Raw genomic sequence first — 12,193 nt, 5'->3', positions numbered from 1 at the left:
GAGTGTCTGTCTGCAAGTGAGAAGGGGGTCAGGTAAGGCTGTCTGCCTGCTGCCCAGGCCCCAGCCCAGGCCCTTCCCAGACTGTGATGACCACCTTGGGCCCAGTGCTAGGGTCACATGGGATTGCAAGGCCCTGGGTTTTTCATATTTAAAGCCAATTTTTATTACTCATTTTGTCCAATATACGCTGCCACCTGTCTCCGTATGAATACAGTCCGAGCACAAACCTGGCCCATGGCCCCTGCCTGCCTCTTTCTTGCTCAGCTGCTCTGGTAGGCTTCCTGCTTGCCCCAGCCCATATGGGGGACTGGAGGTGGGCTGGCAGGGCTGTCCTCCAGCAAGGCCCAGGATTCCCAGGCTGGCCTTTGGATGACCCCTCTGCCAGCCAGGTCTTCGTTGGTGGGCTTCAGGACCTCCCAGCTTCCTCAAGGGGACAAGGCTTTCCGGAAGGGGTCTCAGGACCCCCTGGGGTGTGAGTGTCTCAGCCTAGGCCGGTGAGGCCAGCTGACAGCTCCCCTGCCAAGGGCAAGGTGACTGCCATTGTGGGCTTGGAGAATCGTGGGGCTAGGCCTGGGGACTGGGGCTAGGCCTCCCCTGAAGCCTGGGCCCCACCCATCTGCCTTGCCCTGGAAGTGGGAAAGATGGGTAGGAAGAGCCCTAGACTGGGGTAGTGCTGTGAAAAAGACTTAGCAGGGTTGGGGGGCACTAGGCATGCATCTCTGGAGACAGTAATTGAACCAGACCTTGAAGGAGACTTGACTGAGGACCAGAGGGTATTTGGGAAGATAATTTTAGGCAGGGGCCCCTCCCACACCTGGCTGGGAGATGAGAGTTCATCCACCCACAAGGCTGCCCTGGCCTTGCAGAACCATCCCCACTTGATAGCCACCTTGAGTTCCCAGCCCCACTATAAGGGGGCTTGTTCCTTGCCTTTGGGCTGGGCATGTGATACCTCAGAAGCCCCCTCACTTTGCATTTGGTTAGTTCTGGGTTCAAGGTCCCTTTCCAGCTGTGTGGCTTTGTATGACACCTTTCCCTAGCAGGAAATGGCAGCCTTGCAACATAGCTGTGAGGGTTAACTGAAGTTGGGTGCCAAGTCCTCAAAGACAGCCAGAAGGCTGGGTGCCCTTGGCAGCAGGAGTCTCTGTGCCAGGCCAACCCTTGGTGGAGAGGTTGTTGTCTCATCAACTTGAGGGGAGTGGTGGGGCGAGAAGGCCTTGCTCGGGCTGTGCTGGGTAAGGAAGTGGTCCATGCAGAGTGGTGAAGCCAGATCCTCCCCATGAGTGTGAGGATGGGGCCCGAGGTGCCTCTTCCTCCCTGCCCCACAACCGCAATGGGGGGTGGTTAGGTCAGTGCCCGCCCTTGAGCCCATGTGTGGATGTGAGCCAGAGCTGGGTGGATGTCTGTCTCCCAAGGCACTGCTTGCAGCTAAGTCCCAGACCCTGCCAAGCTCCCCTTGGGCAAGAGAGGCCTCCAGGGAACTTGGTGAGGTGAAGCTTACCCTAAGTCCTCAAGTAGATCCTTGATGTTGGGAACTCCCAGAATCCATTCCCTAGGGAGCCTTGCCTCCCCACCTAGCTCTATGGTGGGGTTCCAACCACTCAAACTGGTAAGGAGGCAAGCATGGGAATGGACAATGTGGTCAGCACTAGGCAGAGATGCCTTGGAAGAGAAGCCAGGCAGGTGCTCAAAAACCTCTGCTGGTTTATGACTGTGGGATGGGACAGAGCAGGGTGTGACTGGAGCTGGGGACAATGAGACCTGGCCACTCAGAACTTTGGAAGTTGGGTCAGAGACATGGCCTCATCTGGAAGTTTGGGGGAATCTATAAAAGGCTAGAACTGACGTGTGGGTGTCTGCCAGCATCTACAAAAGACTCCTAGGTTACCTTTGAGGAATCTAGGCCTGCACCTTCTGACATAGAGGGGTACCTTCCCCCAAAAAATGGATTTTTTTTCACAAAACAACCTCATCTTCAAAGTACTCTTAATACACTTATACATCTTCAAAGTATACTTACTACACTTGTCCAATATGCGATTCCATTCTTGGAAACATTTTTCAAACTCATCTGTTTGGATGGCTGGTAGTACCTCTTTTTTTCTTCACATCCTCTACCTTGTCAAATTGCTGTCCTATCCTGTTCCTCTTCATTCTCAAAAACAGAGTTTCACAGAGCGAGGTCAGGTGAGTAAGGTGCATGGGGCAAGGGAGGCATGCTGTTTTTTGCCAAAAGCTGGCACACTGAGATGGGTACTTGAGCAGGTGCATTGTCATGGTAGGCGTTTCTAGTTGCACACATGCAATCTTTTCAGAACCTCTAAATAGCTTGATTAGCAGTCTGACCTGGTGGAACAAACTCCCAAAGCACTACGAGTTGACATTTTCGTCTTCATCTGTTCAGGAAGATAACAGATGTCCAGAACGAGGTTTGTCATCAATATTTCACCTTTTTTGAAATGAGAAAACCACTTGTATACTTTTTCCCCCATAATCAACATCACAACAGTTTCTGTGGCATTTTTCCAGAGCAGGAAGCAAGATTTCACAGCTGCAAGCTGTTTTCTTAAATTGGCCATCACAAAAAATAGGTTCAAACTTTTATGAAAGTTCACTATGGCCAGAGAACCTTTCCAGGTGACGCCACTGGGTGCACCAACTCAGAGGGAGATGCTAGATGCTCTCCTGCTGCATACTACAAAAGCTCCGGCTCTTCCCAGTGGAATTCCAGGTTTTTTTGGGGGGTACCCCCTTGGATGTAAACCACACACCTAGGTGGGGTGTGACTCCAGTTGGGCCATCAGGAACCTGAGGCTGCAATTGACAGCTGTCCTCGGGGCTAGGTTATGGGCAGAGCTCACAAATCCCATCTTCACCACGGTAGCACCATAAGAAGCAAGACACTACTGAGCCCAAGACTCCCAATCCAGAGTGAATGGCTGGTAGACACTTGGGTTCCCCCCCAGACCTAACAAGGTGGCATCCTTGGGGTGCAGAGAGCCCACTGATGAAATCCTGGTGCTCACTGCCTGGAAAAAGTGGGGGCATTGGGGGACTGAAGGCATCGGCCCTCCCTCGGACTTGGCTACTTGAATTGGTTCACTTGAAATAGGACTTAAAAAACCCCAAATTGTATGTGTGGGTGTGTTTTGTTGAAATTACTTGGGAAAGAAATGAGTCCTCAGGTGGATCAGAGGACAGAAGGTTGGAGCTGTGGAGTTACCCTGGTCACTACTTGGGAAGGACTTTTCTGAAACAGATGCAAACACACAAAGGGACAAGTAGATGCGGAGTTGATGGCATTGCTTGAACACACGTTGGCCCAGCTAGGACCCAAAACTAAGCTGTACCCCTGGGACGTCCCATTACATGAACCAATCAGTTCCCCTCGGCGCTCACACTTGATGGGGGATTCTGTTCATGCGTCTCAGTATGTCTCCATTGAGAGGGTAGCGAAGGGTGTTGGGGAAGATCAACCCAAGTGTGGTCAAGAGAAACGGGAATCCAGTTAAGAGACTGGCCTGAAAAAAAAAAAAAAAAGAGACTGGCCTGGTAAGGCGTGTTCCCTCTGGGCAAGCCCGGTCTGTGCTCAAATTGGAGGGCTTTGGGCTCCGAAGTAACTAAATTCTTTCTAAGGTGTTAATTCCTGCTGAGGAAGGAAGGTCAGGTTGGGCCATATTGAGCACTGACCCCTGGGTGTGTGTGGTCCCGCTCAAGGGGTGACTGGGGTCTTGGGCGTGTGCGCGCACGCGAGTGCGTGCGGGGTTCTCCTCCCCAGCTGCTCAGCTGGACGTGCAGTGTGCACGACCAATTGTGTGGCCAGTCTGCCCGAGAGTGCCCGGCTGCATAGCTTTACACCGAGAGGCGTGGCGGTGGCGTGTGCACCCTCCGTGAAAGGTGAGCCCGACGCCCCGAAAGTGCCCTGTCCTGGCTCGGCTCAGCAGGTGGGTGCAGCGGACCTCTCCCTCCTGCCCTCTGGGGCGGCCACCTCGGCTGTGTGTTCCGGGGGGTGGGGGGCCCTCTGCCGGCCGCCTTGCGCGCGCGCGCGCACACGCCGGGCCCGGTACGCGCCGTGTACGCGCCCGTGCGCGCGTCCCGCGGCACCAGCCCAGATCTCAGAGCCGCTTTCGTTGCCACCTTCTGCTCCCCGGGGCCGCCGCTGCCCTGTCCCCGAGGCTGGGGGCTTTGCTTGCTGGGCCCGCGACGCTCGCCCCGAAGCAGGAGGAGAAGCTTGAGGAGGATGCCTGGGCCCGTGAGTACCGCGGCGGCGGCGGCGGGCGGGCGAGGGGCGCGGGTGGAAGACGGTCCCGGGACTGAGCCCCTCCCCGCGGGCGGCTCTGCACCTGGTCCTCAGGTCCCGATCCCGACCCCTGCCCCAGCCTCGGAGTGGACCCTCCCCCAGGCCACCCTGGGGGTTGGGCGAGAGGAAAGGAGAGTGCCAACAAGCGAGGGAGCCGGAGTGGGGCGCGAGCCGCCACGGGTTCGCTTGGAAACGGTTGCCACAGCAACGGGGTTGCGCTCCCCGGCAACGCGACTGCGGGGCGGCGACGCCCCCTCCCGCCCCTCCCCCACCCCACTCGGGCCGCAGCTGGGGGGCGCAGAGGGGGGTGGGGAGAACACGGGCCCTCTGGTCTTAGATGGGCAACCTTCGCCCCTCGAACCCGTCTGGGTGTGCCTGCCTCCACAGCCCGTCCGGGAGTGGGGGTGGGGGGCGAGCGGACCCGTGGGCACGAGCTGGCTCCCACGTGGCTGCAGTCGTTGCAGCAGGGCTCATGGGGTGGCTGCAAACGTGGGGGCGGCCCAGACCCTGGGCCTGCAGCAGGAGCTCGGGGGAGATGGGAGGAGGCTGGGCCCCGGACACCGCCATCGCCCAGGGGCCTTCTCCCGCCCATGGAGTGCCCAGGCTGAGTTGGGTCCCAGCAAGAGGATGCTCGCACCTTGCCTCATGGCTTGGGAAGGCATATGCCGAGCCGCAGCAGCTCCGGCCGCCGTGGGTCTCTGTTCCAGCGATCCAAGGCACCGTTCGCCAGGGAGGAGCGAGAGTGGCGTGGGCAGGAGCCAAGGAAGGGACATTGTTGACCCAGGGAGGGCCAGCCCAGGCCAAATAGATGGAACCCGGCCCCTTGTCTGGCTCACAAGCACCCTTTTCTTGTCTGAGCAACAATGCCTGACTGTGCGGGTGTTGCGGGCACGTCGACCAGACCAGCAGGAATACCAACCCCCCATGGAGGTGCTGCCTTCCACGGAGCTCCTTGAGAGGAGCCTGACTCTGCTGAGTCAGAGGAAATGACCTCTGGCTCCTCTCCCAACCTACCACCTTAAGGGAGAAGGGACCATGCCGGGGAGAGAAACGGCCCTCCTGCCAGCTCTCCCAGGCCTGACTCAGCAGATAGATGCCAGTGGACCACAGGCCTCAGACCCATCAAACCAGTGACCACAACCATGCTTGGGGTTGCTGAGGGAGGTATCCAAGGCCCCGGCAGTGACCAGTGTCTGGGGCATCTGAGGCCTTGGCATGAAATGCCCTCAGACAGGTGGTGTCTTGGGAGGTGGGTCCCAAACCTCCCACCAGCAGGGGTGCTTTGGGCATTAAACCCAGGATCCTTTTCACTCTGTCCTGGGTGAGACCCGTGTTGAATGCTTCGTGCCCATGACCACTTCATTTCCCCAACCATGACACAAGGTAAGTTGTCACCTCCATTTCAGAGGTGAAGACGCTAGAGGCATGCAGGGCAGGGGAACTGACTTGCCCAAGGTCACACAACCAGTAAGAGGTATTGCTTAGGTTTCCAGTCTGGGTTTCTCTGCTTGCAAAACCCCCTCTCTGCCTGTCCCACGACATCTTTGTGACTCAGGCAGAAAAGAACAGTAGAGCCTTCTATGGGGGCCTCCTTTATCCTCCTTTGTAGTCCTCTGGTGAGGACCTTCCGTGTCTTTCAAACCTTTGTATACCTTTTTGTCCCCTCCAGCAAAATCCGCCAGATTCTAGCTCCCCTCAGTGTAATAGAGGCCTGTGCTACTGCTGGACTTGCTTCCTGGCGCCCGCCTGCCTTCCCTCCCTCCCTCCCTCCCTCCATTTTCTCTCTCTGGGTGAAGCTGATGGTGAAGGCTGCCTCTTGTCTTCTGGGCAGGTTCCAAGTGGGGGGCAGGAGAGGGGCTGTACTCAGGATCTACAGGACAGCAGTTCCTGTGGGAGGGACCCTGAAAGCCTAGTTGTTGGTTCTTGGACTCTGTGGCCTGATGGACATACCACCCCTGGGGATTGGCATAAGCAGATCTATCGAGTGGGGACTCAGTCTGGAGGGGCAGATGGAAGGAGTGAGGTGAGCCGGGGAACTGCTCCACCCCAATCTGTCGCCATGTGAGGATGTGGGCTCTGAGCGGCTGGATGACCCACTGTTCAACACGGGCCAGAAACCCAGATTTTTATGCAAAACCTCCTGGTGTTCACATGTTGGCAACTCATTAGAATATTTTTCCCAAGTAGATCATGGACTGACAAAAACATGGTCCGACCTGAAGGTTGTTAAGTTTGAGAACCTGAGTCCCTGGCCAAGGGACAGTGCTTGCTTACTGAGATGAGCCTGCAGCTCCCCGGCCCTTGCCCCCCACCCCACTGGTTTCCCCATTTCAGCCTCAGCAGAGCTGGCTTTTGTTAAGCAGGCAGCTGTGAGCCCCCCCACTTGCCCCCCCCTCCGTGCAGGCAGTTTTTTCATACCCTTCTCATTCGTGCTCCGCCTCGGTGCTCCAGGCTGGTCTCAGCACCCCTGACTGTACAGGCAGAGACCCTCCAGCCATGGATGGGCCCCATCGCTCACTGAGGGCAAAAGCAGGGTACGAGCCCAGGCTTGCTCCTTGTTGTACCTGGCTGCCCCTCTGGAGGGTCACATCACCTCCTCCTGTGGGGCCACGTCCCTTGGAGGCACAAATTGTTCTCTCCCTGCCTAGATGGGAGGATGGAGGCCCACAAGCCATTTGTCCCTGATCTCCAAGGAGGAGCCTGCCCTCGGGGGCCAAAGCTGAGGACAGGGACACTGGCCTGTATCAGGCCTTTACCCCCGGTCCTCAGGGACCCGACTTTTGTCCCATGTGCATTTCATAAGTTCTGGGTCCCTGACTGAGTGTCACAGTTGGGCCACAGAATCACACCCCGTGTGCAAGAGCCAGCTGTGAGAGATGGGGCAAGGCCATTACTTCCCTAAGAAAATGTCACCAGGGCCTCCCAGCTGCCAGAACAGCAGGCTTTTCTGAACCCTAGACGCCCCTTGGCTCTGGGGGCCTCAGCTGGCCCCTGACTAAGCTTCTGTCCTTGGCTGCAGAAGGAGAAGATGACAGCCACCCTGGGCCCAGGTGTTACTGAGGGACCAAGTGCAGTCACCCCTCTTGCACCCCACTCTCCACTCAGCACACCCCATCTCCTGGCCCAGGGACTCTCAGTGCCAGCCTCCCGTCTGGGGAATTTCCTTGTGGGGCAGAACCCTGCTGTCCGGGGTTTCCTGTCTCCCCAAAAGCCCAGTGTGTGCCTGCATGTTGTCTCAGTCACAGAGATATGACTTCTCAGCCCACCAATCTCCCATCAAGGTGAGCATCTCAGTCACAGAGATGTGACTTCTCAGCCCACTAATCTCCCATCAAGGTGAGCGTCCTAAGTGCCACTTTAGTCAGTGGCCAACATTTCCCAGCATGCAGCCCAGGAATGAACTGGATGTAGAGTGAGCTCTGGAGGTGTTCTTGCGCCGTGGCTGAGACCCTGCAGGTGATGGGACAGCTGCCGCGCTCCTCCAATAAGTGGGCTGGAGTGGCCGTGTCCTAGGTTATGCAGAGGCAGCCCTCTGGTGTTGGACACAAGACACTCTGCTATGGTTGTTGGGGCTGTCTACCAAGTGGGCTAACGAGCACGTGCTGGGCCAGAACAGCCAGGGCTGGGCTGCAGGGCTGGGAAGAGAAAGTATGCATGCTTGAGAACACTTGGCAGCCCAGAGAAGGCTTGGCGTGCTTTCTGCAAAGGGACAGCATGCCCCAAGGTGAGACCCGAGGCCTTGGCAGGAGCTCCTTCTAGAGGCTAGGATCTAGGTCAGTGATTCTCACAGGTCTCTGGTCCCTGGTCCAGCAGCAGGAACAGCAGCACCTCCTGGGAAATGTGGGAAATATAAACTCCGAAGCCCCACTCCCCCAACTTCCTATCAGCTGGGAACCTTGGGATAGAGGCCGGATCTGTGTTTGAGCAAGTGCTTCTGACACTCGCTCAAGCTCGAGAGGTGCTAATTGAACCCACTGTCAGGAGATGGGCTGTGTCCCCAGTGTAGTGGGGGAAACCTGCTGGAGGATGGGGGCAGGAGAGGGCAGGAGAGTGGGCAGCCTGGGCAGGGACAGCAGAGAAAGCAAGGAAGTGGTGGCAGGGGTGGTGAAGACAAGGGTGGCCCAGCCATAGCAGTGACAGAGGGGCTGAAGCGGTGGACAGGTGCCTGGAAGGGTGGCAACAACAGGCCTTAGGATGCTGGGGGCATTCATTTGAAGGGTAAGGCGAGTGATGCCAACAGTAGTGTGTGGCACAGAGTAGGCACCAGGCCCTGTGCTGAGAGACCTGAGGGCTTCGGAAGGCCTGGGATCTATCTGAGCCAAGTTCTCTCATCTGTCAATCCAAAAGAACTGCCCTCTGCCCCACAGGAGGCTGTTGAGGGTCACTGTGGTGTCCAGCCCTCAGGCAGGGGCCTTTTCTGTTCCTCTGTTCAGAGCTGCTGTCTGGTGGGCACTGCCAAGTTGGTTACAGATACGCTCAGCCTGCACCATAGCCGGAGATGCAGAACTGGGGGTTCCATTTTTGTCCATCCCCACCCCTGTGCCCCACTGGTTCCCTGTGCATGTGTGACTTAAGAACATGAGACAAAGTGCTATGTTCAAAACACTAAACCAAGAGGACACCCTAAAAAAAGAAAGAAAAAAAAAGTTCGCACAGGAACGAGAAGCACAGTGAGTAATCAAGTGGCAGAGGTGAGGATGATGCCCTGGGAAGGACAGGCTCCTGGCCCAGGCTGGGCTGGTGTTGGCCGATGGAACCCTGGAGGGGTGCAGGCAAGAGGGGAGACTGCAGGGCTCCCCAGACCAGGGCAAGAGCGTGCACAAAGGCAAGGGCTAAAGGGCAATGTTTTGAGAAGGCAGACTGGCCAAGTGAAACATTTGGAAGAATCTTCATGAACCTGCTGATGCTTACCTATGGAGTACCTAGTGTGGTTCAGATGGGAAGATTCTGGACGACCCAGGGGGAGGAGCTAGGACCCTTCCAGGTTTGGTCGAAAACCAAATCAACAAAAAGGCAACTCACTGCCATACAGTCCATTTTGACTCATAGCAGTCCTACAGGGCAGTGTAGAGTTGCCCTTGTGGGCTTCTGAGATGGGCTCTGGGAGTAGGAAGCCTTGTCGTTCACCTGCGGAGCAGCTGGTGGTTTTGAACTGCTGACCTTGTGGGTAGCAGCCCAACGAGTAACCCACTGGATCAATAGCTGATGCAAGTGCCTAGTTAGTACCATATCCTGGCTCAAATAGGGTGAGCGATGGACCCACCTTGGGGTCCTTCAGCTGTGGGAACTAAGCAAGAGACAGTTCCCCTTCCTGACCTGTAGTTTCCACAGCTGCAAAACGCAGCAGGGCCTACTGGCTGAGGCAGAGCAGTGGCACCGTCAGGTCTTAGGTAGGGCTTGCTTTAGTCTGACCCAATGCTCAGCTCTCCAGGCTGGACACCCTCAAGGCTCAGCCCCTATGCGTGAACCACGGAACCACTCTCCCTCCCTCCCAGGCCTCGGAGTCCTTTCCCACCCTTGAGCCATTTCACAGTCGCCGTGGGCTGCTGGCCCAGTGTGCGGTATGCCAGGGCCTTGGCAGGAAAGGCAGGAACACTATGAGCTCTACCCGTCTGCCTCCCCCCCACCTCCACACACACACACTGCCTGTAAGCTGTGTACCAAGTCCTCAAGGGCTTGTCCTTGACACCCTACTTGTCATGCAGGGGAAAGCCTTTTGACACAGACTTAGGGATTCAGACACGGGTTCAAATCCTAGCCCCCTCTCTTTATTAGCTGTGTGACCTGGGGTAAGTCATTTCCCTCTCTGAGCCTGTCTCATCTATCAAGTGGATCCAGCCCTCCAGTGACGGGGGAGTTGACCACCACATACAATTCTAGATGTCAAGCACCTAGAACCCACCCCCCCACCCCCACCCTCCACCCCCGTGACAAGCTCTACACGGCCCTGAGCAGGTATTTCTAATTGAGCTCCATCCCATCATCTCCAGCCCTACAAGCGCCTTTTCTGACTCAGAGCTATTCCTGTCCCGAAATCCAAGGGGCCCCCTCGTTCGTGCCAGCGTTCTCAGAGCATTCCTGAAAATTCCTGAGGGCTCAGGAAAAGGAGAACAACAGATTTAATTAACTCCCAGTGACTGGCAGCATCGTGTTTTTATCCGGGCTGCGTCGCCATGGCAGCCTTGTGGAGGGGGGGTTGTTGAGGGGGCGGGCGGAGCTATTGTTCATGCCATTGTCTGTTCTGGAACGCAGGCCTGGAAGAAAAGGACTGGCACGGGCACCCAGTGTGGCACATGGCTGCAGGCAGCCATGGAGTCAGACAGAAGCCATCTGGGGAAAAGGTGGGGCGGCATGGCCCGGCTTCTCCCCAGTTTCCCAACCAGCCTGAGATGGCTTTGTCTGGAGCCTCCCAGCTGGGGTTCAGGTCCACCGTGGCCCCCAGAGCAGGGTGCCTTGTGCCTTCAGCCTGCCTGCTGAAGGTGGGAGGGACAGGTCCCTTGGATTTCCAAAAGAGGCCCCCAGAGCAACTCAGGCAGCAGCACCTTCCCCACTCTGCCCAGGCTGGGGTTGAAACGGTGGCCCTGCCAGTACCATCTGTGCAGCTATTGGAAACCCACTTCCTCGTACGTAAAACAGGAGTGATTCCACTTACCCCCACTCTGCGCCCACCCCCCATTACACCTGGAACCTGGCTGTGGAGAGGAGAAAGGGGGATTGGAGTGGCCTTCTGGGCTCTGTCTACACTCCCTCCCTTCAGCAGAGGGAAGGGAATTGGGGAAGGGGCCTGGAGCTGGGCCCAGGGTGGTGGTATGGGGAAGTCTTCCTGGAGCTGAACAAAGGAAGGAGGTCCACTAGGCAGACAAATCAGGGGCTGTGGCACATAGTCCGGAGCGTGCAGACGAGGAAGCTGCACTGAGCGACCCCCGGGGGTTCTATGCCTTCAGCAGCTAGGCCTGGGGAAGGATATAGGCCAGAGGCACTGGCAGCTGTCAGGCATCTGCACAGGACTGTAGTCCGACGTCCGCTTCATTGCTCGGGGGGGGGTCCTCTCACGGGAACGGTATCATCTCCCTGCGCAGACTCCTTTTTAGCGCCTCGGGGCCTCGGAAACCGTGTCCTAGCTAGGGTCCCTCCCCTGTGTTCGGGGACGGCCGGGGACGTGGTGGCGGAGTCTGGTCTCGCGCGCCCCCTGCTGGTCCGTCTCGTGAACCCTCCGCACCCAGGCTCAGCGGCGGCCCTGTCTCAGATCGGGGGAAACCCTACCGGGGAAGCCTGAGTGACGTCAGCCTGCTCGGTGACGTCATCGGGGCCCCAGGGAGTGCGGGGGTTCCCGCAAGGAGGCTTCCCCGGGCCCGCGCCGGGCACGGGTGCGGACCGGGATGCTGCAGGGGGCGGCAGCACGCCTTCACCGCGCCCTGTGTCTGCCCACAGGTCCCACGCGGCCCTGGGTGAGGCAGCCCGCGCGGCCGCCGGCGCCATGGGAAGGAGAGGGCGCCGCTGCTGCCCCCCGCCGGCGCGCGCACGACTTGAGCCCAGCCACGGGCAACCCCCGGCTGCGGGCCCCCAAGTGACGCTGGCGGCCCCTGGGAGTGTGGCGCGGGCTCGGGGCCACGCGGAGGAGCGCAGTGTCCAGTGAAGCAGTGGAGGACCCGCCGCCCGCGTCGCCGCCATGGTTATGTCCCAGGGCACCTACACGTTCCTGACGTGCTTCGCCGGCTTCTGGCTCATTTGGGGGCTTATCGTTCTGCTCTGCTGCTTCTGCAGCTTTCTGCGCCGCCGCCTCAAACGGCGCCAGGAGGAGCGACTGCGTGAGCAGAACCTGCGCGCCCTCGAGCTGGAGCCCCTCGAGCTCGAGGGCAGCCTGGCCGGGAGCCCCCCGGGCCTGGCGCCACC

General features: G+C 58.1%; 1 protein-coding gene across 1 annotated transcript in view; it reads left to right on the top strand.

The window, feature by feature from the left end:
• The first annotated feature begins 4,142 nt into the window (after positions 1 to 4,142).
• The window catches only part of PRR7 (proline rich 7, synaptic), an 8,993-nt gene continuing 942 nt past the window's right edge, over positions 4,143 to 12,193 (top strand). The window contains exons 1-2 of the mRNA XM_045284686.1: positions 4,143 to 4,252; positions 11,732 to 12,185. Of these exons, the coding sequence (XP_045140621.1) occupies positions 11,970 to 12,185 (216 nt within the window). The 5' untranslated portion in view covers positions 4,143 to 4,252; positions 11,732 to 11,969. The remainder of the gene's footprint in view (positions 4,253 to 11,731; positions 12,186 to 12,193) is intronic.

The sequence above is a fragment of the Echinops telfairi genome, unplaced genomic scaffold, assembly GCF_000313985.2.
Source record: "Echinops telfairi isolate 266 unplaced genomic scaffold, ASM31398v2 ScPeMD7_7469;HRSCAF=8507_0, whole genome shotgun sequence".
Classification (NCBI taxonomy): domain Eukaryota; kingdom Metazoa; phylum Chordata; class Mammalia; order Afrosoricida; family Tenrecidae; genus Echinops; species Echinops telfairi.
Note: the sequence above shows the minus strand (reverse complement) of the source record. Positions and strands in the feature narration are given on the sequence as shown.